The 25963-nt window shown below is 36.1% G+C and overlaps 1 protein-coding gene across 1 annotated transcript; it reads left to right on the top strand.

Annotated features, from left to right (window-relative positions):
• The first annotated feature begins 12926 nt into the window (after positions 1–12926).
• Positions 12927–24336, top strand: LOC142353044 (putative transporter SVOPL). The gene is made up of 2 exons (XM_075405232.1): positions 12927–13267; positions 23202–24336. The coding sequence occupies exons 1-2, from the start codon at positions 12979–12981 to the stop codon at positions 24236–24238; spliced, it is 1326 nt and encodes a 441-aa protein (XP_075261347.1). The 5' UTR covers positions 12927–12978; the 3' UTR covers positions 24239–24336.
• Positions 24337–25963: the final 1627 nt, after the last annotated feature.

Here is a 25963-nt window from a genome sequence, read left to right as displayed (position 1 = left end):
TTACAGTCCTTCAAAACAACCGAGAGACTAATTATTTCGACGAGATTGCTAGTCAATTGGAACCCAGGTTGATGAAAAACTGAAGAACCATGCTGTGATATTTCGGTTTCCTTCAGATTTGTGAGCAGCCACAAAATTTGATCCGCCAGCAAGGATAACAATACGAAAAGCAACGCTTCTCAAATTACGTTGGTGGAAAAGAGCAAAACGTTACGATAGCTGGAAAGACCTCGATAATACATTGGAAAACAACTGAATAGAAGTTTTTAGGATATTTTAAAGAAATAAGAAAGTGAGCGAGCCGAATTGCTCGATCATTTGACAGACAACTCAGCGATGTAGAAGGTCACCTAGCCCAGAACGAATATATTGTCGGCCGCCGAACGAGCATTTTGATTTTTTTGGGTATTACGAAAAAACTCGAGGAAAACAGACAGCAACATGGAAAAATCTTGAAGCAAACTGTTTGGAGAGTCTCGACGCCGGCACTTGGCGATGGTTGAGTGAGAAGAAGAAGACGCTTACATGGCTGTCCAATAAATACGAAAACACGGTGGAAACAAGCAATGTCGCGGGGCAATTGTTAACCAACGAAAAAAACTTTGCGACTCTACCCCTTAACGGAAACAATTATATCACTTTAAAGCAAAGCGACAATGTTCGAAGAGATGTTGGGAACTGAAAAAATGAGCAACTCATGCAAGCAAGCATTTGGTTAAAAGTTTGAACAGCTGTTAATGCAATTAGATTCAACTCACTCAGAAGTCATACAAATCTTGACGTCAGATACTGCTGAGGATTTTGGCAAGATTGAGAACTGCTTTAGATGCTTGCTAAAACATTACCTTCAGACGATAGTTGGTGGAAACCAAACATCGTTAGTCCAATCCACATCGGCAGGAAAAAAGGACCCAAACAAGCCGTTAGTTGAGAAAAAAAGGAATAAAAGAAAAATTCGCAGAGAATTGCTACTGTTACTGTTAGTGTTACTGTTACTATTACTGTAATTGTTACTGTTACCGTTACTGTTGCAGTTAGTGTTAAGGTTATTTTCATTGTAACTATACAGTCATTGCTAACGTTACTCTTACTCTTACTATTGATGTTATTGTAACTGTTATTGTTGTTTTTACTGTTACTACACAGTCATTTCTTATGTTACTGTTACCCTTACTGTTACTAATACTGTTACTGTTACTGTTCCTGTTACTGTTACTGTCACTGTTACTGTAAAGGTTACTTTTACTGTTACTGTAACTGTCACTGTTACTGTTACTGTTATTGCTTATGTTAGTGCTGCTGTTACTGTTACTTTTACTGTTACGGTTAGTGTTACTGATACTGTTACTGTTACTATTACTGTTACCGTTACTGTTATTGTTTCTGTCACTGTCACTGTTAATATTAATGTTACTGTTTCTATTAGTGTTACTGATACTGTTTTTGTTAGTGTTACTGTTAATGTTACTGTTACTGTTTATGCATATGTTAGTGCTTATGTTACAGTTACTTTTACTGTTACGGTTAGTGTTACCACAAGTGTTACTGTTACTGTTACTGATGCTGTTACTGTTATTTTCACTGTTACTGTTACTGTTAATATTATTGTTACTGTTTCTATTAGTGTAACTGATACTGTTTTTGTTAGTGTTACTGTTAGTGTTACTGTTACTGTTGCTGTTACTGTTACTGTTATGGCATATGTTAGTGCATATGTTACTGTTACTTTTACTGCTACGGTTAGTGTTACCAATATTGTTAATGTTACTGTTACTGTTACTGTTACTGTTACTGTTACTGTTACTGTTACTGTTACTGTTTCTGTTACTTTTATTTCATATGTTAGAGCTTATGTTACTGTTACTTTTTCTTTTACGGTTAGTGTTACCGTTAGTGTTGCTGTTACTGTTACTGATGCTGTTACTGTTACTGTCACTGTTACTGTTACTGTTAATGTTACTGTTGCTGTTATCGTTACTGTAACTGTCACTGTTACTGTTACTCTTAATGTTACATTTTTTATTAGTGTATTAGTGTTACTGATACTGTTATTGTTAGTGTTACTGTTACAGTTACTGTTAATGTAAATGTTAGTGTTAATATTACTTTTCTTGTAACTTTAGAGTTATTTGTACTGCTACTGTTGTTATCACTGTTACTGTTACTGTTTATGTCACTATTACTGTTGCTAATATTGTTATTGTTACTTTTACTGTTAGTGTTACTGTTACTGTTACTTTTACTATTAGTGTTACTGTCACTGTTACTGCTACTGTTACTGTTGCAGGTATTGTTTCTTTTACTAAAACTGTTAGGGTTGCTGTTACTGTTACTATTTATTTAACTGCTACTGCTACATTTACTGTTACCGTTTTTGGTATTGTTACTATTTCTATTGAGGTGGTGCTGTTACTGTTACTATTGAGGTTGCTGTTACTGTTAATGTTCCGGTTACTGTTACTGTTACTTTTACTATTAGTGTTACTATCACTGTTACTGCTACTGTTGCTGTTGCTCTTATTATTACTATTACTGTTACTGTTAGAGTTTCTGTTACTTTTATGAAGATTTTGTGCACGTGGAAGTGATAAGGAACAAATATTGAATTCCAACTCGTTTTCAAATAGACTGAACCAGAACTGCAAAGAAATTCTTTCGCACTAGACGAACACAGCTGGGAACCAGTTGGCACTTAGCAAGTAACATGCAACACAATGTGTCAATGAAGTATGTGCAACTACTAACATCAGCGTTTGGGGAAAGATCATAGGCAATGAGTTTATATCCAACTTGAATTTAAAATGTAGTATAGTTTAACAGTATTTATATTACTACGTGTTTTATCTTGGTTTCTCCAGGTGGATTGGTCAACCACACTTTTTGCCGCTAATGAATTTGTGAGCTAATCAAAGTTTTTGTCAGGGGCTTCTTTATCCGCTGTGTTTAGCGATGATATAGTGCTGAGTGCTGATTTGTCTGCTGCCGTGCCTTCTTCCACGCGGATTTTCTCTGTGAAGTCTTATGTGTTTTGACGTTCCTTTGGTGTGTTGTCTGGTTGAAGGCTGGTTGTTAGAGCTGGCTGTTTTTTTGTCGTCTGTGTCAATGATTGTTGGTGCTGGATGTTGATGGTTGGGTTCTATTGGTGTCGATGTTGATGCTGTTATATTTGTTATAAGTTGTTCAGTGTTGTTGTCTGTTTTCTTGGTTGGCGAGTTGGTGATCCTGTTGATGACCTTATCTATTTCCGGTTAGTCTGTGCTGAATTGCTCATGAAGATGGCTGGATCATTTGATGTGAAGATAGTGATAGAACTTCACTGCGATGAGTCCGAAGCTAGCCTCAACTGATATTGTTCGTGTAGGTCTGATTTGTCCAATTGGATGCGTGATTGACATCTGTCGTTGGCGTTGTTTGGCTTTAAGTAATTTATTTTGAGTAAACGCCGCTTCCTTTGATCGCTTTTCAAACTCGTTCCCCTTTTGAAGGGCTCGTTTGGCCGGTGATGGGCCTTTGCGTTTTTGCCGCTGTGGTTTTCTTATGTAGTTGTGAGGGATTGCATGGGCGCAGTCCTTGTTGGCTTGAGCTTGGTCCCGGGTTTTTCAGTTGGTTTGATGGTCCCGGGTTATATGTTGTCATTGATGAGCTTGTTGCCCGGGCCTGCTTGCTTTGTTCCTTCTCTGTTGATGTAATTTGTTTTATTTTTTTGGTTTCTATTGTACTATCTTACGGTCTTACAAGCTACGAAGTGCAATAGTCTTGGTTTTGTTTCGGTGAAAACTTCTAATCATTCTTTCTGATCACGGTGTCTCGGGGGTTATTAACGTTTAAAGTGATTGTTGTAAGTGAGTAGTTTGTGGTTGTACCATCTAGTTTTATGTTTCAGACTGGTTTGAGTTTGACCCGTTCGGGTGCTCTGCGGGCTAGTGCTTTACGTGCTACTTTTTTTGTGTGAGTAATTGTTGTTGTTTTATTTCCAACTGTTACCACGAGCTTGTCTGGTGAGACTTTTATGGGAGAAATATTCTTATGTTTAATGGCTTTCTGTCTCAAATTCTGTAATGTGGAGTGGTCGGAGCTCAATTCTTCTTCCAAAAGTCCATCCTAAAATCTGATGTCCAAATCCTGTTTTGAATCTGATTCAAGTTTCCATATGGAATCGGCCTTGAGCATCGGCTGCGTGAGTCCTCGTTTCTTGTCTAAATAGAGTTTTTATATATATATATATATATATATATATATATATATATATATATCGGTATGATAAGTTTTTTGTTGATGCCTTTGCGGTTATAATTGATAGTGATGTGTTGATGTTTCTACCGAAGTGTGCCGTGTATTGTGTTATTTTTGTTGTTGTGATTGGTCTGAGTTCATTTCCTGAGTTATTTCTGCTATTTGTCTGCAAGTTTGATTTTTGACATCATATGTTGTCATTATTTAAAACTGATAGTCGTCTTTTTTATGATTTGTATCAGGCGTTCTATCATACCGGTTGCTCGGTGGTCACCAGCTGGTGCTAGTATGAGCTTTATGTTATTATCGTTGCAAAATACTTCCGATTGTCTCAATTTGAATGCTTGTGCCTTATCTCACTTTAGATTTCTGGGTATTCCGCGGAATTTTGAATGTTTTTTAAAAATTCTCTTGTTATTTCTGAGTTGCAATTATGATACACCTTAGCGTGTGAGTATCTTGAGTATCTATCCACTGAAGCTTGTTTGTAAGAGTCTCTTAAGTTTTCGTCTTGTGTTGGTCCTGCAAAGTCCATTTCAACTTCTTAGTTCGGTTCATATAGTGGTGGTAATTGTGATGCTATATTGTTTGGAATTACAGGCTTTAAATTCTTATTAACCTTGATGTATGGGAAGGAGTTCTGTGTTAACGTAATAGTCTCCCGATGGATGCGTCGAATTCATATCAGATTCGCTAAGTGTATCATTCCCGATTGGCCGGGATGGTTGCGGTGCATTGAATTCATTATCGGTTTCCGTAGTGAGGTGGGGATATATAACTTTTCGTCATCTAGGATGCATCCTGATGGGGCCGTACGTAGTTCGCTTTTTAGAGAGCCAATATCTACTGAAGTATTTTAATTTTCCCTGTCTTTTTGTTCGATAATCTGGTAAAAGTTTTCGCTCTGGGGGTTGGTTTTTGTTGCATTAGCGATAAAATTTTTGCCGAAAACTCTATATAAGTTTTTGAGGTAATCGGAGAATATATTGTTATCGTTATCTTAGAAGGGATTATATTGAGTTTTGTGCTCTATCGGTAATCGCCCTTGTCCTATGTTTGTAATTACATCAACTTGTGTGGCTACTGTGTTAGTAAAGAATTGTTGACCGCCACTTGGTAACTCCATTTTTGCTGTGTTTAGGACTCCAAATTGTGTTTGAATAGTACTGAACAAGCATCTAGTTGTTGTTGGAATTTGTTTGCTTTTAATTTTGGTAGAGAAATTTGAGTGCGACTGTTTAACAATGAGTGAGTGACAAAAAGCGCTTTGTTTTTGCTCGTCCCGTTTGGATTCAATTTTGACTTCATAGTGCGTGATGCATTTTTGCCCTTTCTAATTGATTATTTTTCTGTGAGTGGTATATAGTATATAATGGACTGCTATTATTGTGTTCATTATAAGAATTTTGTCGATGTTTTCACCAGTTGGTGGTGAATTTGGATGTCTACTTAGATGATACACGAAGCTCATATTTTTTCTGGTTATGCGCTCAACTTTGAAATGAAAAGTTAGAAGTCCGTCGACACAACGTGTAAATCTGCTTTGATATTTTTTAATTGCTCTGTTGTTTTTAGTGCGGAAAAAAGTCTTTTTTGGCCGTTTGGAGTGTGAAGTGAGACCCGAATGGATAATATTTGAAATGTTCGAGTGACCACACGACAACTAATAGTTCTAATTCGTTGACGCTACCTTTGACCATTTTTGTTGAGGAATCTGCTTGCGTTTGATATTAGGTGCCATTCATTGTTTTGTTTTTGTTCTAAGGATGTCCCTAATCCTTCTTTATTTGCGTTGCATTTTATTTTTGTTTCGCTATTTATTTCGATGGAATTTTTTTTCTCTACAATTGATTTTATTTCTTGTTAAATTTTCTTAAAGGCGTTTGTGTGTTTTTCGTGCCACTCTAATTTTTTGGATTTGTTCGCTGATGTTGATGGTAGGAGTGGGCGTAGTGGTGGGGATAGCTAGATTGTTTTGATTAGTTGGTGGATACCGCCCATGAATAATCTTAATTGCTTTACACTGGATAATTGCGTACATTTTTGTTTTTTTTTTTGATGTTATACCTTCAGAGTTGATTTTGTATCCTAACCAAAATATTTCTGTTAGGCAGAATTCACATTCATGTAGACTTATGGCCAGGTATTCTTCGTCTAAGCTTTGTAGTGTTTTGCCTCTTTCTCTGTCGTGTTTTTCCTTTAACCCTTTTGTTATTATTATTATGTCGTCCAGGAATGCAATTTTGAGCTAAGTCCGTCTAATGTTCTGTTCATCACTTTTTGAAACGTTGCTAGTCAGTCCGTTAGGCCAAAAAACCCATTTAGGAATCTATATGTTCCCGTGGTGTTGCGGCCGGGCATATTGAAATTGCAATGTTTTTGTGCGTCCAGATGGAGTGATAGTTGACTGTATGCGTACTTTAGATCAGTATTGCTGAAATATAATGTTCCTTCAGTTGTTTTTAACTCTGATATTAAAATTGCATTTTTGTCCATTGGGTGGTCTATAATCTGCATCTGGTTTTGTTTTAATGTATTGCATTGTTTAATTTTTTTGAATCAAGTACTATTTTTATAGATTGATCTAATTTTACTGTTACCACTACTGGACTTATCAAGTGTTCATCTAAGCATTTCGTTAATTTTTTGATCTTTTTCTGCTATAAGTTTTCTCAGTTCGTTTTCATTTTTTTCTGTAAGATATAATGGTATTCGTCTTCCCTTATTTTCTGTTGAGTGGAATTCGTTCTTAAATGTCGATTTTGCTACATGGTTTCTTGACCGGCTCAATCTTCTACATAAGTGAGGATATTTGTGGAATATCCATTTGAATAATTTTTGGTGAGTGTAAGAAATATTATATAGTTTGTTCTCACCTTCGATTTCCTTTGGAGACATTGATAGAAGTAGGCCTATCTTTTTGATTACATCTCTTCCCATTATGCTGAACGTGTTGATGTCGACTAATAATATTGTGCAGTTTTCTGTAAGTGACGAGCCTGATTGTATATCCACTTGAATTGTGCCTTTGTTGCCAATATTATTATTATTGAAACAATTGAATTCTCCCAGTGATCTTTCTGGTTGTTTTATTGACTTTTTCTCGTTGACCAGTAAGTTGCGTGCAGCCTCAAGGTTCATGGAGCTCCTAGGACTTCCAGTATCTGCTAGCCAAAATACTTGGTTGAGTTTCGTTTTTTCTTTTTCCTGAATTCTCTCCTGTTTTTTTTGTTGATTTCTGTTACTTGTTCCTTTGTGAAATTATTTGGCTCTATGAAATTGACGTTCTGCCAGTCCTGCATCATTTCTCTTATATAGCAGGTTGCTTCTGGGTCTATTGTTTCTTCTGATTCTTCTTGATTGTTCTCTGTTTCCTGTTCAATTACATTTTTTTTCTGTTGTGTTGGTTTTGTTGCCAGTTGGTTGTATCTTTGTTGTTGTTGTTGGGTGCTCGTCCAGTTTATTTGACTTCTTTGTTGTGTATTATATGACGCTTTTGCAGGCAGTTCCGATTTGCATAATTTTGCGAAGTGTCCAATCTTTTTGCATATTCTGCACACTTCGTTTTCGGCTGGGCAAACATTTAGACGACCTGGCAGAAATTTTTTTCCGCATCTTCTACAGTCCTGAATTTGTACTGACTGTGGGGTTGGTAGTATTGAGGCCCTGCTTTTGTCTTTTGATGTATTGTATTTTGTTCAACCATGGGTTTTCTGTGCTGATGGGTGCTTGAATGTTGTTCATTTTTCCATGGGTCACTTTTTCTCCTCTTTCACGTGCTAGTGCGGAGTTTAATGTTTTGCTGGGTGATCTTTCTTCGGAGAGTAGATTCATTTGCTTCTGTTGGTTATTTATCCCTTGGATAAATATTTTCCATACCAAGCTTTCCTCAAGATGTTCCCAATTGCAAAGTGATGCGTGCTTTTTGATAGGTGAATATAAAACTTCTAGTGATTCCCCTTCTTTCTGTCTGCAGCGGAAAAATTGAAAACTGTCGGACGTCTGGTTTTTTTGTTTGAAAGAAAGGCTCCTTGAGTTTCTCTACTAGTGAATCTGTGGCGCATTTTTGTAAGTCTGTGTGGGCGAATCGTTGATGGAATATGTTGGTTGCCTCCGCACTTAACGATAAATAAATAAGGTTTTTAGCCTTGTTATCTGAGTATAGTTATGTCTTTTCAATTAGCCTTGAGTGTAGTGATGTCTTTTCCATGAGAAAGTTGTCTGCTTCCTTTTCTTCGTAGACTTTAAATACCTATTCCAGGTCAACAAATTTTCCCGGTGTGTGTATATTAAAAAACGCCTCTACACCTAATGAAATTATTATTTATACAAATACTGCTCTGTATTCTATTGGTTAAAAGTACTTTTATACACATATCCGAAGACGTCAATAAAGATAACAGTATTAATACTGAAGATAAGGGTAATGTTGAATTAGAAAAGATAAGTGAACAAATAGCTTTAATTCTTATTGAAACTGGAATGAGAAATCAGATATCTGAGGCTATTAAAAATGTGGATCATTTGCTTAATTGTTAGTCTACATCTTATTGAAGGAGGATATTGGTTTCTGGCTATAAGTGAAGAGAAACTTGACAATAAATTGTTTTATTTTGATAGTTATGTTGTCGATACTACAACTTAATCCTTACAAGACCATGTTAATCTAGGATCAAATGATAAAATACAATCTGATAATGAAACAAATTGTAATGCTTACTGTTTAGATACTATATATAGTTAGTAGATACGGGTTCTAAATGGATTATATCCCTAATAATTTAGTTAATCACAGCAAAACTGCTGTTTATTAACGCTGTAGATGCATTGATGGGCCACAAGGATACTTTTTAGGTATATGCAGTGGCAACATCACAGACTTGTAAAATATTTTCACTGATCCACGCGGTGGCGAGTCTGTTGATCAGTCCACGGAACTAGAAAATCCAATGGTGCGGCATGGTCAACAACTCATTCACGGAGTAGGAAACCCAAGCAGCGTAGCATCTAAGCCAATGCTGCAACTTGGTGAGAGACCCATCTACGTATCAGTGAAGTTGATATGTCTTTGTTTACCAGAAAACATTAGAATATGTTTATCAGGCCGTAGTAAATGTGCTGTAGCAGATCTTTTAAAGAATCCTGTAATCAGTAAGATATGGTTTGATAAATTATGTATTAATGTTCAGCCTTGAGCCTGTTGGATCGATTACGCAGTGTGTATATAAAGCCATAGGATTAATCTATAAGTCGTTCTTTGATTAATAAGAAGGACATTAAACTTGATTCATCTTATTTTTATAACAACGACATACTCAAAATTAAATTTATCAATATCAAACCGAATAAGCAAGTAACAATTAATACAGTTAACACTAATATTATTATTATCCTAAATCAGGAAGAAATCCATTTAAATATGCTCGACTCACATCATGAAATATGTTTGCTGTAAGAGATGAGGTTGGAGGTATCTAAAATGATGATGCAAAAACTAGACTTGTTAATTATGGTTTACTTGCTATGCTTAGTTCAATTGAACTTGAGACAAGTGGTGGAAGATCAAATATGTGTACAGATGACTGACGCCTAAATATATTGAAGTACAAGTTGCTTAAATCACTGAAGACGAATATGAATTTAGTTCTGTTAGAGAGATGAAGATGAAAGAGATGGGCGACCTAAAAAATTAAATAGGTTCTGAACCTGGTCTTATGCATATAATCTTAAAATTGAGGGACTTCTTTGGGTTTGTTAGTGCTTTGGAAAATGTGTAAACTCTCATGGGTTTAAATTTTTTGGAAACTTAATGATAATGACAGAGCATTATTTAGAATAAATTTTTAAGCTGGTGATGCTTTTGCTGCTGTCGCTAATAATAGCAATATAGAAACTAGAGAAGACATATCTTGTTTTGTACCTAGTATTGACACCAGTATTGATAGTAGATTGAGAGTCCAAAGAGGATTAAATAAAAACAACAGTGTTGACTTCAACTATTATGAACGGGAGGGATTTTACAAGATAATAGCTACTGCAACTAACATGCTGTTTGATCTTTGAATCCAAAGGGGAATAGAAAAGACACAATCCCTCATAAAAAAAATTGAGAAAAACAATGATAATGAGCAAAATAATGATGCAATTACATTTCGTATTATGAACGTGACTGAATCCTATCCCAGATCTGGAATTGAGTTTTATCCTGAAGATAGAGTGACACCTAACAATACCACTAAAAATTACAATGAAGCCTTCAAAGAGCTAGGGATTTTTAATGCAATTTATAATTGGTAAATGATCTGTACTAAACAATATATAAATCGCACATCACTCAAAAACGTTTTTCGAGAATATGTATTCAATTCAAGATTCAAAAAGATTAATATTGTACCAGAACCAATGCAGCTAAGCTTAACGTTTGCTAATGATGTTCCCGTTTTCGCTAGTTTTCCATTAGCGGCAAAGCAAAAGAAATTTACTCATTTAGTTGTTTCTTTAAAAATAGTTGTTTTGAGTGCTTCTTATAGTAATGTACGAAAAGTGCCATGCACTCACTTTTCCGCCAGTGGTGGCTAGATAGATTTTTTGATACACTACTTCTAATTACTGAAAAGAATGAAAGCCAAATTGGTGATTTAATTCAGAAAATTCCCTACCGATACTAATAACGCGCTTAAGAAGACCATAAGTGGTTTTGAATTTAACCATTACTGTTCACAAGAACAATTGTGTCTTTGAGTTTGGCCTCAACTAATTTCTGATAAACAAATGAAGTTTTAGGCTAAAAACCTGCAAACAATGGTTGATATTCATCCAAGATTACACTTGACAAAATTTAAGCCTTTTCCGTGTTTTTATTAACTTATTTCAATCAATTCTACAAAACGCAAATTTTATCGAAAGTTGTCTTTTCGGAGATTGGTCACGTAATGTGGTCTATTCTGTCGTATACGCTGTTACGTGGACGTGCTGATTATTTACATGGAAAGGTAGCAGCACAAATTTGGAATTTGGGAAGAGGAAGTCATCAAGAAGTCCACAGAAGACGAAGCATAAAAGATAGTCTTTTTTTACATACAAAAAATTTGATTTTGCCCATTAATGGAGAATTAGATATTTTAAATAGATTTTTCCATGCAGTTTAATAGATCCACCTTAAGCTTGATGAGTGCTAACGCTATGACATTAGAGAAATACTATATGATCCTTGCCTGAGGTCCAAGAAATCATTCAAATCATAAATGTCCTTGTAAGAAAACGAAGAAACATGTATGCTGGATTACCAGGGTTTTCTGGTGCAAATCGACTTAATTTTTTTATTTTGCCCTGACCTAAATTGTTAGTTAACAAACACGCAAATTCCATGAAAAAAAGGAAATTGCAACCAGATTGTTAGATAGTTTCATGTTCTAAATTGTACAAATGAACTAGAAACAAGAAAAGCTTATTCGTTATTTATTGTTATGTGTGATAATTCAATGTACTTAAATTTGATCTGCAGTATACGCAACATAGAATTAATAAACAAAAGACTATATATTCTGTAAACATTTGTTAAAAAAACTGCACTATATAAAACTCTGCGGTCAAAATGTGATTGATTCAAAACGTTTAAGTTAAAAAGTATATTATGTGAGCTTTCACAAAAATTCAACTCAGTAAAATTCAATTAGATAAAAATGGACAATAAATTGAACGAAAAGGAGGCGCTTATCAAAAAATACGAAACAAAAGAATCCGACAGTTGTTCTTTTTCAAAGGATTACAATTCAAACTGCGTATCAGGGAATTGTTTCCTTTAGTTTCAGCCAAAACTCAACCTGTATTAAAAAATATTGGATCTTTTCCGCTTGTGCTCCCAGCTTTGTGGGCGCATATTATTTGCAACCCCCGGACGTACGTGCCATTTTTACATGATGATTTACTATGTAATGGCACGTGCTCTGTAATTGTGGGGGGGGGGCGCATAACGTACTGAGGGGGGGGGCGCATAACGTACCGAGGGGGGGGGGGCATAACGTACTGAGGGGGGGGGGGCATAACGTACTTAGGGGGGGGGGGCATAACGTACTGAGGGGGGGGGGGGCATAACGTACTGGGGTAGGGGGGGGGGGTGTCAAACGGAAAAGATATACCAAAACATTGATAATTTGTGTCAACGAAAATATATATTTTTTGGGTGACCAGCCGTTTGATCCTCGTGAATTTGACCCAATTTTATTTTGCCATTATTATTTCGACCTTCTGTCATTTCGCCCCCATTTTAATCCTGTATGTGTTTGTTGCTTTGAACATTTTAGAAGAGAAAACGATGTCTATCTTTTGAAAAAAGTTGGAATTACTGCATAAAACAAGCGGTACGTAGGGCTTTGAGAGGGGGTTCTGTTGTGAAAACTTACCAGAACCAGCGGGTAAAATGATATTGTGTTAAATTATGTGAATTAAAAGAGGCAGAACCTTTTAATTGACGTAAATGTTTACTTACCGTGATAATTTTTCCCCGTTTTTCCATTGAGGTTGTTAAATATAGATAACCCTACATTCCCCCCCCCGTGGGATCGAACCCGAGGACTCCAAACACATATCCTGAAAATTAAAAGATGTGCGATCAAGAGTTTAACAGCGAGTAATAATTAGTTTTTAATTATATACGAAGAAGAGGAAACAGTTTCATTTTTATCAGACCTCATAAATGACACTGGGTTTGGTAAGTACCAAGCTATTGTCATATTCATTACATTTATGGGCTATTTTGGCAAACACTCTATAATGGAGATGATGCCGGTTCTCTCAACGCGACTGTACGTCCAGTTCAACTGGACACCTCAGCTCGAGTCGACCTTGGGTACTGCAACTTTTGCGGGGCACACTTTGAGCTACCTTTTGAGTGGAGTGCTGGCTAGCAGAGTTGGCAGGAAATGGTGTAGTATCTTGGGAATGACCTGGACTATGTTTTGGACAGTTTTGGGCTGTTTTTCTGGGAGTATCGAGTGTCTGGTTGCACTTCGATTACTGGCTTCATTAGGATTCGGTAAGGTACTCTTTATGGCTCAATTCTGTTCGGGTAACTTAAAAACCATTAATTATTGTCTTTGTAGAATTTTGTATTTTTGTCGTTAGAAGGCTTCTAGCTGGGGACTGGCTAGCGCCCAAAACTCTATCAAAATTCCGAAAGATTTGTTTGGTAGTTCCTCTTGTTGTAAGGAGTGTACTGTGTTGTCCCCAAAAATTGTTGCTCTTTCGGCTGCTTGAAAACTTCCCTCTAGATAATTGAATTAATAATCAAAATATGTAATACCAGCAACAAATAATGTTATAGCCAGAGACAGTTAATTGAGTAAGTTCAACAATCAAAAGGATTTTTTCTATCAAAACTAATTAATGATCCACACTAAATCAAACCAATTCAATCAATCTCTCCGCAAGTATCCACAAATCCGTCACTCTACTTCTTTTCACCGATAACTAAAATAAGTTCTGCCTCCCAGTAGCTATGTTACTGGCCAGAAACTTATAATCTTCGCAATCAACAATTTTGAAAAACGTTGCAGTTTCACTCACTGCAACTGCCAAACTATGTTCTTTCGCAAATAACTCACTAAACAACTACAATTTTCTCCCTCTGAGAATCAACTGCTCCACTTGAGCTTTCTCTCTCACGCTTTTACTGACGAACTGCTGTTTCTCAGCCTCGTCAGTCTTTCTCTCAGGCTCGCTCTCTCGCGTCTGATGGTTTTTCTTGTTCTTAAGGGTACTCAACCTTATCAGTTTTTTATCAGCAAAACGTAACGTGTCGTTTCTTTTCGAACATTTTGACCTAACGTATCAGCGTATTAGTGGGCGTAGAATTTTGTCTATGCGCTGTAGTTTATCTAAAGTAAATGTTTGCTTAAGATGACCGGAAATTTGTGAACAACTCGCTTTGATAAGTTCAAGATGCAACAAAACTTATAATTCATGTTCAACAGTTCTTATACAAGTACATACACTCTGTTTTATCCTTTTTCATGCTGCTAAATCTTGCCTGATTTAACCCAAGAATACGTTTGCTCCCCTGTGGTTCTGAGAATATTGTGTTTTAATGATCTGTCAATCATTTAAAAATCAGGGAAAACATAGTTCTTTCTGCCTTTTTCTTTGTTTACTTTAAAGGCCAAAAGAGCGGTTTCGGGTACCGGAAAAAGCCCGTTGTTTTTCTCAATGTTTAGGGAATTGCCCTGGGAGTGATCAGTTAAAATTTCATGGTGATCAGACTTGAGGAAGTAGGGTTTTCAGGACTTGCGGGGGGGGTCGCAAAAATATGGACGCTTGGTTTTGCAACTTTTGAGTTTCTCTCTATCAGAAATTCCTTCAAACAACCCTTGTGCTTTTTTGGACTTATCAATCTATTCTCTAGAACACTTCAGGACAATAATTAGTCCCATCTCGTTCATAGAACTCACTTCATAACTCGTTTTTTCCACCAAAAATTCTCTTTTGCAAATGTTTAGACCTTTTGAACCTCTAATACTTTAGCTACCGCTCTTTCCTGACAACAATGATTTCCTACAATGTATATTTACCAAAATGATAGTAGTGTTACTTTTTCCAAGCTCTGATTCTAACTAGACACTATGATTTAACCGAAAATCCCCTGATGAATTCAACCTGACTAACAAAATTTGAATATAAGAACTGAAATCAATAAATGCGTTAGTTCCCAAGATCTCTTCCAATTTTCTCCTACAAATACAAAACACTACTGAAATGATACTCTCATTAATTCTTCTAAAATGGGGTTACCGGGCTTGGATTCAAAACAGTATTGCAATAAAAAGCTAACACTTTTTCAAATCGTTTCATTTTCCTTTTCATTTCTTCATGCGTGTCCTTCAACCATCTTTTTATTTTACTTAATTTTAATATGGATTCAAGCCTGTTTGATTGTTGTGCACAAAAGCCGAACACTTGCTGAATTACACCATAAAAATATCAGTTTTTAAAGATTAAAAGTCTCTTTTCTACAATTCGAAAAACAAAATATTGGTAAGTGCTTTTTCTTTCACATATAATTTGCTTTGTTTTTTAACAGAGTATAGTTTGTGACAACAAATTTACCTCCCTGTCTTTAATTGGTCTTCCCCATGCTGTGGGTAACTGTCATAGGCTAATAAACGTGTTCTTCGTTGGAAAAATACAATAAATTTGGTCGACAAATTCTTCAAAACATACCTTTTGTTTGTTTCCCTTTTTAAGTACTAAATTTTCGTTGTTAAGATAACCTTTATATCTTTCCTGAAAACACTAAGCAGTAACCCAAAACTTGTAGTTACTTATGGGGAATAAATACTCGCGTTTATCATACCAAAATGGCTATTAGAGGATGCATTGTTGGGGTTTCGGGGAATTTATTTATTAAATTATCATTGCTTTTGCCAAGCCGTTCCATTTTTTTTCCTGGTGTTTCCATACTTAGTTTCTTCCGTTTAATGACCTTTGAGTTTGATTCAGACTATTTCTGACAACTTGATCACTTTGCAAACTTAATTGTGTTTTGTTTACATAAGATTTCACACCGACTTCATGTGTGCTTCTTTTGTTTACTTATCAAATATGCTCAAGATCGGCCTCGAAACTTTGCAAATTAATTAGTATTTCAAACGCCAAGTTTCTCTCTTAACTAGGGGTTAAGGACCCATGATTTATCAATTCCACACTCCTCCCTTCTAGACTATTATTCTCCCGAATAATAAAAAATCCGTTGTTCACTGAGGACTAGCACACCCTCTCCTTTGCACAGAGCATTTTTCAGTAAAATAGTGAACCTAAGTTAGTGTGAACCATTTAAAGGGAGCTCCCATTAAATGAAAATTAGAAAATGCCCAGAGCACCGTTTACTGATTAAATAATAATTAAAAGATATAAGCATGATCATTAAAAAATGACTCAGTCAACCAATTGTTTTTAGATCAAAACACTGGCTGAAAAGAAGCTCAATATCAAAACAATACTATAGCAACAACCCTAACTCTTAATCCTAGTCTCGGTTCCGTACATTTTAATTAAACTGACCATCTTTCTCCAATGGTTTTTGTCATTAAGAGCACATGCGCATTGAAAATTAACAGAAGATTTGTTGATTCAATTGTGAGCTTCTGATTTAATTTATGGCATAATAACCCCCAATCATAAGAGTTGCAGATTTGACTAACTAGTTCTCACCAAAGACAGTTCAACTTTACCAACTTTGTCAACTCTTCTTTCTTCCTCCGATGCTTGAATGGATGACCGCCTCCATTCTCATTCTTCGACTTTTTCATTCGTTTGCTCAAGACTCCCCTGGACGAATAACACCTCGTTTTCAGTTTGTTCCACTTCTCCTTCCGACTGACTTTTTGTTTTCTAAACAGCAGCTTGTACAACTCAGGGTACTCCAATTCCAGACTTTTGTGATCGTCACTCCCCCTCAACAAGCTCGGAGAAGAACTACACGACACCTCCCTCCTACATTTTATTGTCTCTTCTTGGCCGGATAAGCCTATCGAAAACTGATTCCAATCAGTTTCAATTGCTTTCATGACTTCAAAATCAGAGGACTGCTCCCGTTCATTATCTTGCTTCGAATAAGAACTCTCGAATTGTACTGGCACTACATTCTCTCCAGAATCGAATGCACAAGCGTTTCCTCCATCAATGGCGGCAACGTTTGAGTCACCATTTTCTTTTTTGTCTGTTTCCACCATTGCGCATTCTTCCCAGATCCTGGTGAAAAAACTTTCGCCAAATTTTGCTGGTGTAGTCAATTTTTCTACTTTGCTCAATTCTGGAAATCCATCCGAGTTTGCTTTTGCAGCCTTGCTACCACAACTTTTAGTCGCTTCGCAATCGGCACCGTCTGTTGGGAAAGATGCAAAACTCCCTTGTAATTTCTCAGAGTTATCCTCAGACGTTCGGGTCACACTAATGTGGTCAAAGTGATGCGACCCAGTACTGACTATACCCTGGCGTGAACTATTAGCAATCAAAATTCCACTAAAAATATTTTCTGCTGCTGTGGCCAATTCACCTTTTTGAGCAACACTAAAATGCGGCATAGCTGTTTCTCCAACATCTATCCATTTGCCAAAGTGCCACGGCACGCCAGGACCGGACGAGATTTCTTCAAGAGTTATCAAACTTTTGGAGCACCTCTTTCCAACTGTCAATTCGTTTCCTGGTGTCGACGCCAAAGAATGAGAACTACTGTGCCGCCCACGAATGTTTGGTAGGAACACATCGTCGTCCATGCAGTAAAACTTGTCTTCATCATCACTTTCAAAGAAGCTGTCATCATCACTAAAATCGTCGTGAATAAAAGTTGCATCATCCCCCAACTCACTGAAAACAATTTCTTCGAGTGCTTTGTTCCTCTGCTCTGCAATTTTCATCTTCTCACTATTGTCCCACCGTGCAATGCATCGATCCATCATTTTCTTGAACTGTTCATCTTCAGATATTGTCTTTGTCGTAATCTGCTCCTCCATCTCTCCGTAAAAATTGAAGTTGCGATTCCCACCAATGACATTCGAATCAGCAACAATCTCCACACCGGACAACCTGTCAGCCAATTTTGAAAAGCTTCTTCTCGTACCGTCTCTGAACTTCGGGTTCTCTTCCAGCAACTCTTTTACCCCAAAACCAACAGCTTTTATGGCCGACCAACGTTTAGTCGGAGAACTCTTTGCTGGCTTTTTGGTCATCACTGATTTGACAATAATATCGGTTTTCACTTGAACGTCTTTCTTTTTGTCTGATGTTGGAGTCCGCTCTTGGCGCTGTAACTCCTCTCCGTCAACAACGTCACTTTGAAAAACTGGTCTGTCATTTTCACACTGTAAGACCGCTTCCTCATATTCCTCTTTCTCTACCAAGTATCTCTCAAACGCATCCTCATAAAACTGTGGGTTATTGGACAGTCTCAGATCAAAGAAGTACAAAGTTTCTTGAAGAGTCCAAGCACGATTTCTTTGATCGGTTTTCCAAAATCCACGCGGCAAATAATTTAAAGCATCAAGAGCCCAACAACACAACTTGTCTGGTAGAAACCTCTTCACCTCTTCTTCTGACCACATGAAAACTTCACATACATCTAAGTAATACTCACGCCAGTCCTCCCAAACTTCATATCCAGGCGAAGGAAACTGTTTTATTAATCCAAAACCTGACATTGTTCTCCGAAATGCTTCACTCTGAATGCTCCTCTGAGGCTTCAATTTCTGCTGCTATTCTATTCGGCTCTTCTTCTCGTCTCTGTCTGAGTAAGCTCCTCAATCTATCTGCTCGTGTGCTTCCACCACTACGCTGAGTTAGGATCCTCGTCCCGAGAAAAATCACTGACTGTCTTCCAAAATTACCCTCTCCTGGAAATATCTGTCTCTGTTGCTCAAATTCTCTCGATCTCCTCCGTTCCACAAAACTTGTAACCTCGTTCTGACTATCGTTAACGTTTTCCTCGACTTGCTCTGCGTCGGAAGACGCCAGCTTTGAGCACTTGTTGCAAGTCTATCAGAACTCTCTCTTCACACTCGTATTCAAATCTTCTGAATAACTGACTTTTTAACAAGAGAGCCCACCCAGGAGCGCCACTGTAGAATTTTGTATTTTTGTCGTTAGAAGGCTTCTAGATGGGGACTGGCTAGCGCATAAAACTCTATCAAAATTCCGAAAGATTTGTTTGGTAGTTCCTCTTGTTGTAAGGAGTGTACTGTGTTGTCCCCAAAAATTGTTGCTCTTTCGGCTGCTTGAAAACTTCCCTCTAGATAATTGAATTAATAATCAAAATATGTAATACCAGCAACAAATAATGTTATAGCCAGAGACAGTTAATTGAGTAAGTTCAACAATCAAAAGGATTTTTTCTATCAAAACTAATTAATGATCCACACTAAATCAAACCAATTCAATCAATCTCTCCGCAAGTATCCACAAATCCGTCACTCTACTTCTTTCCACCGATAACTAAAATAAGTTCTGCCTCCCAGTAGCTATGTTACTGGCCAGAAACTTATAATCTTCGCAATCAACAATTTTGAAAAACGTTGCAGTTTCACTCACTGCAACTGCCAAACTATGTTCTTTCGCAAATAACTCACTAAACAACTACAATTTTCTCCCTCTGAGAATCAACTGCTCCACTTGAGCTTTCTCTCTCACGCTTTTACTGACGAACTGCTGTTTCTCAGCCTCGTCAGTCTTTCTCTCAGGCTCGCTCTCTCGCGTCTGATGGTTTTTCTTGTTCTTAAGGGTACTCAACCTTATCAGTTTTTTATCAGCAAAACGTAACGTGTCGTTTCTTTTCGAACATTTTGACCTAACGTATCAGCGTATTAGTGGGCGTAGAATTTTTTCTATGCGCTGTAGTTTATCTAAAGTAAATGTTTGCTTAAGATGACCGGAAATTTGTGAACAACTCGCTTTGATAAGTTCAAGATGCAACAAAACTTATAATTCATGTTCAACAGTTCTTATACAAGTACATACACTCTGTTTTATCCTTTTTCATGCTGCTAAATCTTGCCTGATTTAACCCAAGAATACGTTTGCTCCCCTGTGGTTCTGAGAATATTGTGTTTTAATGATCTGTCAATCATTTAAAAATCAGGGAAAACATAGTTCTTTCTGCCTTTTTCTTTGTTTACTTTAAAGGCCAAAAGAGCGGTTTCGGGTACCGGAAAAAGCCCGTTGTTTTTCTCAATGTTTAGGGAATTGCCCTGGGAGTGATCAGTTAAAATTTCATGGTGATCAGACTTGAGGAAGTAGGGTTTTCAGGACTTGCGGGGGGGGGGGGTCGCAAAAATATGGACGCTTGGTTTTGCAACTTTTGAGTTTCTCTCTATCAGAAATTCCTTCAAACAACCCTTGTGCTTTTTTGGACTTATCAATCTATTCTCTAGAACACTTCAGGACAATAATTAGTCCCATCTCGTTCATAGAACTCACTTCATAACTCGTTTTTGCCACCAAAAATTCTCTTTTGCAAATGTTTAGACCTTTTGAACCTCTAATACTTTAGCTACCGCTCTTTCCTGACAACAATGATTTCCTACAATGTATATTTACCAAAATGATAGTAGTGTTACTTTTTCCAAGCTCTGATTCTAACTAGACACTATGATTTAACCGAAAATCCCCTGATGAATTCAACCTGACTAACAAAATTTGAATATAAGAACTGAAATCAATAAATGCGTTAGTTCCCAAGATCTCTTCCAATTTTCTCCTACAAATACAAAACACTACTGAAATGATACTCTCATTAATTCTTCTAAAATGGGGTTACCGGGCTTGGATTCAAAACAGTATTGCAATAAAAAGCTAACACTTTTTCAAATCGTTTCATTTTCCTTTTCATTTCTTCATGCGTGTCCTTCAACCATCTTTTTATTTTACTTAATTTTAATATGGATTCAAGCCTGTTTGATTGTTGTGCACAAAAGCCGAACACTTGCTGAATTACACCATAAAAATATCAGTTTTTAAAGATTAAAAGTCTCTTTTCTACAATTCGAAAAACAAAATATTGGTAAGTGCTTTTTCTTTCACATATAATTTGCTTTGTTTTTTAACAGAGTATAGTTTGTGACAACAAATTTACCTCCCTGTCTTTAATTGGTCTTCCCCATGCTGTGGGTAACTGTCATAGGCTAATAAACGTGTTCTTCGTTGGAAAAATACAATAAATTTGGTCGACAAATTCTTCAAAACATACCTTTTGTTTGTTTCCCTTTTTAAGTACTAAATTTTCGTTGTTAAGATAACCTTTATATCTTTCCTGAAAACACTAAGCAGTAACCCAAAACTTGTAGTTACTTATGGGGAATAAATACTCGCGTTTATCATACCAAAATGGCTATTAGAGGATGCATTGTTGGGGTTTCGGGGAATTTATTTATTAAATTATCATTGCTTTTGCCAAGCCGTTCCATTTTTTTTCCTGGTGTTTCCATACTTAGTTTCTTCCGTTTAATGACCTTTGAGTTTGATTCAGACTATTTCTGACAACTTGATCACTTTGCAAACTTAATTGTGTTTTGTTTACATAAGATTTCACACCGACTTCATGTGTGCTTCTTTTGTTTACTTATCAAATATGCTCAAGATCGGCCTCGAAACTTTGCAAATTAATTAGTATTTCAAACGCCAAGTTTCTCTCTTAACTAGGGGTTAAGGACCCATGATTTATCAATTCCACAGTCTTCTTCATTCACAATTAGTATCGAGAGGGATTTTCCCAAAATTGATCATCAATTAAGCTTTCTTTTATATCGGAAATTAGATTGTGTTCGCGGTAAAGGGTAATTATAAGCAACTTGGAATCTAAAAAACACTGAATCACCTGAGTAATTACAGTTTTCTGTAAAGTTCAAGGCAATGCATTTTACAGGTATTATGTTAGATGAGTATTTGAATAAAATTGGCCTAGAGAAACTATTTTCCAAATACACCTGAAACTCTGATCTTACAACATGGGACGTGTAAAATCCCAGCAAAATCGAGTAATTATACTAAATTTTTTTGACAAGGGCCGCTTAATGTTAAATAATAAGGGCCGAAGAGTGATGTGGCGCAGTGGATATTTGACAAAATGTGTTAAAAGCGTCGAAAAAAACATGTTGAACGTTTTTATGAGTATTACTGTAAAGCGCTGACCAGAACATTTCAGCACTAAAAAATCCGTTCAAAACTCTTACAAGACACTGCGCTAAAACGTACCACAATTGCGTAAGAGTTGTTTTGCAGCCCATTTCAAAGTTAATTTGACCTCTTTTCAGCTGTTAATTTCACTGCATTATTGTGAAAAAAATTTTCAAAGCTCAAATTATTTTAAAAGCTAATATTTAAAGGATCTTTTATGTAGCACTCCCCCTGTCCTATATAGGCGAAATTTAGGCATCCCCAAAAATTGATGTTTTGCTCCCTTCTGAAAAAGTAATTTGTTTCCAAAATATTGTTCCTGGCATAAAACATCAACAACCAAAAATGTAGCATTTTGCAGGAAATTTATAGATGTAGACCCCTTCCCAAAGCTCTTAATTACTAAAAAATGCAATAAGAACAATTTTTGGTTGAAATTTACATTATATGCAGCGACTTATTGCTTTGCACATACTATTTTCAAGCCTCCGTTCTATTAGTATTTTTTCTGAATGCCTATTCACACGTATGCATAGGCAAAAACAGAAATGCATACATAATGTTTAAACATATGCAAATGGCGGTGCCTAATTTAATGGGTTTGCTAGCGGTAAAGATCCAATTTAAGGTAAGATATCTCACAAATTTTTTCAAACTATTGTTTATTTTGTTTTCTATGAGCTGACTTTTGGAAAAAAATGCATATGATACCCTGTTCAAATCTAAGGATATAAAAAAAGAGCATTGCTAATTTTCAAAAAGAAGCAAATTTAATAAAAAATAATTGCAGTCATAATCATGTAAGCATAAACTTCATTCTAACTATAAATTGTTGGATTCAGTGATGAGAGCTGGTATACAAATTTCATTTGGGAAAAATGTTTTACAAAATTCAAAATCAACAGAAACTTTTCTTATCTTTTAAAGGAACCGTGTACAATCATCTCAACTTAAATAATGGAAATCAAAAAAATTTTAGACTAGCTGTTGAGTCGTGACACATCTAACTAAATAAAGCATTGAAAAGTTTTGATGTTTAAGTTATATCGAACTTCTGATAAGAAAAATTTCAAGACAAAAAATTGGTTGACCACTGATCGGTTTGGCCATTTTTTTTAAAAAGTTTCTTCTAAATTGTACTGTATACGCATGCACAAAGGTTTTGAAAAAATTATGCTTGAAATATCAAAACTGGTCAAATATTTTTTTTCAAATTTACCATTTTTAGTCGGAAAACCAGGAAAACCAGGAAAACCGAATTTACTACCAGGAAAACCAAACATCCATTTCACACTGTGGTTGTTTTGTTTTAGGATGCGTTGCAAGCCTACATCCCCACTTATGTGAAGTCATCCCACGAAAATTTATCTGGATAGGGCTTCTATTATCGTTTATGGGCGAAATTCCGGGAAAAACGACACCCTATCTAATGGGACTGGCTTTGTTCAGTGGTGACTATCATCAAAATTGGTGGCGTTTCTATGTTTTAGCTCTGTGCGTTCCAGCTTTGATTTTCATACTACTTGCTCTGTTACTCTTGCATGAATCACCCAAACTGTTACTGTCTCGGGGTAAAGAGGGCGACGCCAGAGAAGTTTTGAACAAAATGGCTAAAATGAACAATAGAGCCAAAATTCCAGAAACTGCTATACTAGAACTTGACCGTGACTTGGATTTGAAAACAGATTCTGGCGTAGGTTACTTTGAAACGCTGACAAAAGTGGTTTCAAATCGGACAATTCTTCGGAGTTTAGTTTGTGTCGTCATGATTGGGTTTGTGACCAGCTTTACTGTTAGCGATTTAGGCTACATTGCAACTGAACTTGTTTTTCTTAGAGGTCAAACTAACGCTGACTATTGCGTCGGAACTAAACAGAACAACTACCTCTTGAGAGATTCGGACTATCTTTCGCTCTCTTTCTTTACTTCAATTTCAACTTTATTTAAATTTTCTTTAAATATTCCAGCGAACTTGATCAACACCGACTTCAAAAAGGCTTCAATTGTTTCCATGTCATTTTCGTTTGTCATAGCGACCTGTCTTTATACCTGCCCCCCAATTTGGATCGCTTTGTTTATTTACAGTTTGATTGATAGTTTGAGTATGTTTTTGGATGTAAAATACTCAATTTACCTGTCAAGAATTCTGCCCACTAATGTAAGAAGTTCGCTCTATGGCACTGTTTATTTTCTCATGTCTCTGCCTTTAATTGCGACTCCTTATCTTATCCAAGTTCTGTCGAAGGAGTCAGTACATTATGTGACTACAGTGACTCTATCTTTCGTTTTTGTTGGGTTATTGGGAGCCCTGTTTCTCCCCTCAACCTCAGATGATAAAAATGAAACTTAGACTATCTTTAGTTTCCATGTGAATCAGTTTTCGGAACCTATAAATATTCAATTGCCAATTAATAGTTATACATAATCATGCCGTTCAATTATTACTGATTTAATCACTTCTTTGGACCCGTTCAACTTGAGACCATTCTAATTTCAAAACCTAACAAAATTTTTTGGTGGTTTTCCAGCACTAAAATTCAGAGCTCAAGCTATCTAGCACAGTCGAATTATATATTTCTCTATATGCTCAATAGTATTTTTTGGACAAAATATATTTTACTTTATTCTGGCTGTTTTTTGTTAGGTAATTTACACAGTTTGCAATGACTTTGGTCTTTCAAAACAAGATAAGGGTAAGGCCCCGTGGTTATTAAGTTTCATTCGATACTCAATGCTGGCTTTAGCAGTCATTCAAGTGTTTAGGGTGTTGCTGCTGCTGATAAGGCCTTTAAACGAGTTTAAAAGGTCTTTTGGGAGTTCTGGAACCCAAAACGGTGCAATTTAACGTTTGGCAGTCTCTCGTGTTTTTGTTTGAATAGTTGTGAACTGATGTTTGCCAAAGTTTATGAAGGTCCTTCGCATGATATAATTTTTATGACCATCTGATGAGCTACGTTTTGGCACTACAAATATAAACAGGATATTTGGTACTATTATTTTTTCATTTCTTTTTTAAAAAAAATTGGTCATTTTCAAAGTTTTTCCAGCCTCAAGCGTCAACAAATCTCCTTTAGCGATTGGCAACAACAGACTGCTTAGATTCTAGAGACAAATAAACGGTTTTAAACGTTTTAATGTCTAAAATTTCAGCAATTTTCATTTTTTTCGCATTCTTCTCATCTTTTGAAGTTGCAGCCTCCAGGCCCTCCTTTAGGGTTTGTCAGTAAGTTTCTGCACAGTTTCTGGAGCACTGAAACCCTTTTCATATTTTCATATCACGCATTTTAGTGATTTTTTTGACAAATTTTAAACTTCTAAGAAATTTTCTGAAAGTTGTTATAATCCTAGTACATCGATCTTTATAAGCCAATGAAAACTTTAAAGCATGAAATTGGGTTACTGGATAGCTTCTGGGTAAAATGCAATGCTTCTGGAGACAATAATATTTCGAAATCTAATAACATTCCATTAAAAATTGCCATTTTTTTCAAATTCTTTTGAAATTTTTTTGTCCTTTTGATAAATTGATCAACCTTTACGGGTCAATGAAACTTTTTTAAGTACTGCAGATGGTCTCACGGACAGATTCTGGCGACAAAAAAATTCGTGAACAATTTATTATTGCAAAAATAAAAAAGAAACTTTAATTTTCGCAATTTCCATTTTCTGGTTCTAGATACAGTATTTTGAAATTTAACCTCTTTTAAAGGCCGTATCAGCAGCAGCAACACTTTAAACACTTGAATGACTACTAAAACCAGCATTAAGTATCGAATGAAACTTAATTAGTTTTGAAAGACCAACGTCATTGCAAACTGTGTAAATTACCTAAGAAAAAAACAGCCAGAAAATTCCGTAATTGACTCGAAGAAAAATCTAGCTTACACCCTAGGCAACCACAGACTGAAGAAAAAACATTATCTTTATTTTACTAATCAATTTAGAAAACAACAAACGGAGGCAAGAAATTATAATGGAAAAAGCAAATTTTAAAAATTTAATGGAAACGTTGGAAAAGCATTTCCGTGCATTTTTTTCTGAACCATTGTATGTGCCAGATTCTCAGGTATGATTT

Source organism: Convolutriloba macropyga, chromosome 14 (assembly GCF_964194025.1).
Source record: "Convolutriloba macropyga chromosome 14, txConMacr16.3, whole genome shotgun sequence".
Classification (NCBI taxonomy): domain Eukaryota; kingdom Metazoa; phylum Xenacoelomorpha; order Acoela; family Convolutidae; genus Convolutriloba; species Convolutriloba macropyga.
The sequence above is the reverse complement of the archived record's forward strand: the minus strand, read 5'-3'. Positions and strand labels throughout refer to the sequence as shown.